The following is a 2,702-nucleotide window of genomic DNA, read 5'->3' on the forward strand; positions in this document are numbered from 1 at the left end:
TTAACCTCCCTCCCCAAACCCAACCAGAACCTTTCCTTCTCCCACCCTCCCCCTCACCCCCAATAAACAGACAGAAACTTTCTCGCAATGAAAGAAAGAGGTGCTGGGGAGGGTGGGCAGGGGCTCTTGCATGCTTCTCTCCCGCACTCGTAATTGATTTGTGTTTGTTTTGATTTTGCTGATGGAGGTTTATTGGAAGTGGATTTTTAGTTTCACGCTGCTTAGGAGCGAGATGAGGATTCTGACGTGTGGTTACTTCATGTTTCCTCCTGCATGCTCCGAGTTAGCTGCTCCGGGCATGTGTATGTGTGTCTCTGTGCGTGTGTACACACACAGGAGATGCACACACACGCACATATATATACGTATATAATATATATATCTCTCCTCCAGCACCCTGCCTTAGATTGCAATTTTACACAGGCGGTTCAAATTACTATTACAATGGGACTCACCCTACCGAGGCTCTACAGCACTCCACTGTGGATTCCCAGCCGGATTTTTCCTTTAAAAATACATATACACGCACATACTCGCGCGTGTGTGTATGTATATATATGTATATTGCCGTGTGCCTGCCTTTCCTGGTTGTTATTATCCCACTTTTCCCTTCTTCCTCTTATTTTCTCTTTCCACCGGGAGAGGCAGGAGGGGAGTTAGAAGGGGAGGGTGGCGGGGGAGAAGGAAAGAGCAGCCCAGAAGTAAGTGTGGGGTGCTCGGGTCTCTGCAAGTCGAGTCTTTGTGATATAAAATTAGACGGGAAATGTGAGCCTGCAGTTTTCCAGTGCGTGCTCTGTGTCTGAACGCTGCTATGTAGGTTAAGGGTTAGGGGGCTTGGGACTTGCTGGGCTCCTCTCTTTGTGTTTCTGCAAGAGTAACTAACCTTGTAACAGTGGTGATAACAAATATAAATCAAGCACATTTTTAGGCGTTCTCCCTTCTTGCCGTCTCTCTGCCTCTGAGCCCTTTTCCTCTCTCCTTTTTCTCTCGCTGTCACCGTGTAAATTTATTAACAAAATGAAAGGCCCACTTTCCATGGGCAGCAGAGGAAGGTGCCTTTGGATCATGCCCCCGGCCTCGCCAGGGGATCTGCCGGGATGTTAAGGGGTGATCTCGCCTCCTCTGATATTTTTTTATGAGGGGGGGTGTGTATAATAACACCAGCAACAATATATTCAGTGGGCGAGAAACGCGTGTGGGACCAGCGCCGGGGATTTTGAACTGAAGTGTTTCTTCCCTCTTCCCCTCCTTCCCTTCCCATCCCTTTTCCCCCAGCCCCAAATCAATAAGCTGGTTGAGGTGTCATGAAGAAAAATAACCGGGCACACAAAGACGTATCCTGCATCTCTTGAAGGAGGGGTGGCTGTGGAGGGATTGGGAAGGGGGGGAAAGAACCGGCTTGTGGTGTGTTTTGGGAAGTGAGGATCTCAGGCTCCTGCAGGCAGTCCTGGCCGAGCGGACAGCATTGCTCTGCTCTTATTGTTGCTTTGACTTGACCCGGGAGCTGCAGAGCCTTAAAGCGGGGTACGGGCTGTACTCTGGCTGGAAAAAAGCATGTTTCCCTCTTAAGCTGACTTGGTCCAGTGTCACACGAGCACGCACAAGCACACAAAGCAGGCTGTATTGGAAGCGATGGTCGCAATTCAGATATTAATAGCTGTAGTTTCTTCTTTATTTACTGCAGCGGTCCAGAGGGGCAGAATGCCACCCACACAGCCAACTCATGGTCAGTTCGCCTTGACAAACGGGGACCCTCTCAACTGCCATTCCTACCTATCCGGATATATCTCCCTTCTTCTGAGAGCAGAGCCCTACCCCACCTCCCGCTTTGGCAGTCAGTGCATGCAACCCAACAACATCATGGGCATCGAGAACATTTGTGAACTGGCAGCTAGGATGCTCTTCAGCGCGGTGGAGTGGGCCAGGAATATCCCCTTCTTCCCAGACCTCCAGATCACAGACCAGGTGGCCCTCCTGAGGCTGACCTGGAGCGAGTTGTTTGTCCTCAACGCTGCCCAGTGCTCCATGCCCCTCCACGTAGCTCCGCTCCTGGCAGCTGCCGGCCTCCACGCTTCGCCAATGTCTGCTGACCGAGTGGTCGCCTTTATGGACCACATACGAATCTTCCAAGAGCAAGTAGAAAAACTGAAAGCATTGCATGTCGACTCCGCAGAATATAGCTGTTTAAAGGCCATAGTCCTCTTCACCTCAGGTAGGCAGCGTTTCTTTGCTCTTCCTTTTTCCTTCCCTGGGCCCTCCCCGAGAACTGTTTGCTCTTCCAAAGTGTTATTGCCTGACACCCCACCACTGCTCCCTACTCCCCAAGAACCGGCGCTCTCTCTTTCCTTCTAGGATATGGTGCCCTGTGGTGTCCCCTTCAGGGCCTCGGATCTGAGCATCCCATCTTTGGGAGAGTGCAAAGTAAAAATAAACTGAGAAATAAAGAAATAAAACACACAGAGACACACAAAATAGACAGCCTAAAGACACCCCAACCCTAGTTGAGTAATGGTAGGGAAGAGGGGGCTCGGGGAGAGGCACCCATTCGCCACGAAAGACTGCTCTTTTCCCATTGAAAAGAATATTTTATTTAACAGTATAGCTCTGGGTTGTTGCATTTAATGACACGCATCCGAACAGCAGCAAAATCTGTTTGATGTTGTTAAATAGAAGTCGTCCTATCAGTGAAAACACTTAAAAAA

At 49.8% G+C, this 2,702-nt stretch overlaps 1 protein-coding gene across 1 annotated transcript in view; it reads left to right on the top strand.

Moving 5' to 3' along the window:
* Positions 1-1,674: 1,674 nt before the first annotated feature.
* LOC104408162 (COUP transcription factor 2) overlaps positions 1,675-2,702 on the top strand; it is a 4,072-nt gene continuing 3,044 nt past the window's right edge. Inside the window, exon 1 of the mRNA XM_010017668.1 lies at positions 1,675-2,212. Within this exon, the coding sequence (XP_010015970.1) occupies positions 1,702-2,212 (511 nt within the window). The 5' untranslated portion in view covers positions 1,675-1,701. The remainder of the gene's footprint in view (positions 2,213-2,702) is intronic.

This window comes from Nestor notabilis, unplaced genomic scaffold, assembly GCF_000696875.1.
Source record: "Nestor notabilis isolate BGI_N333 unplaced genomic scaffold, ASM69687v1 scaffold9737, whole genome shotgun sequence".
NCBI lineage: Eukaryota > Metazoa > Chordata > Aves > Psittaciformes > Psittacidae > Nestor > Nestor notabilis.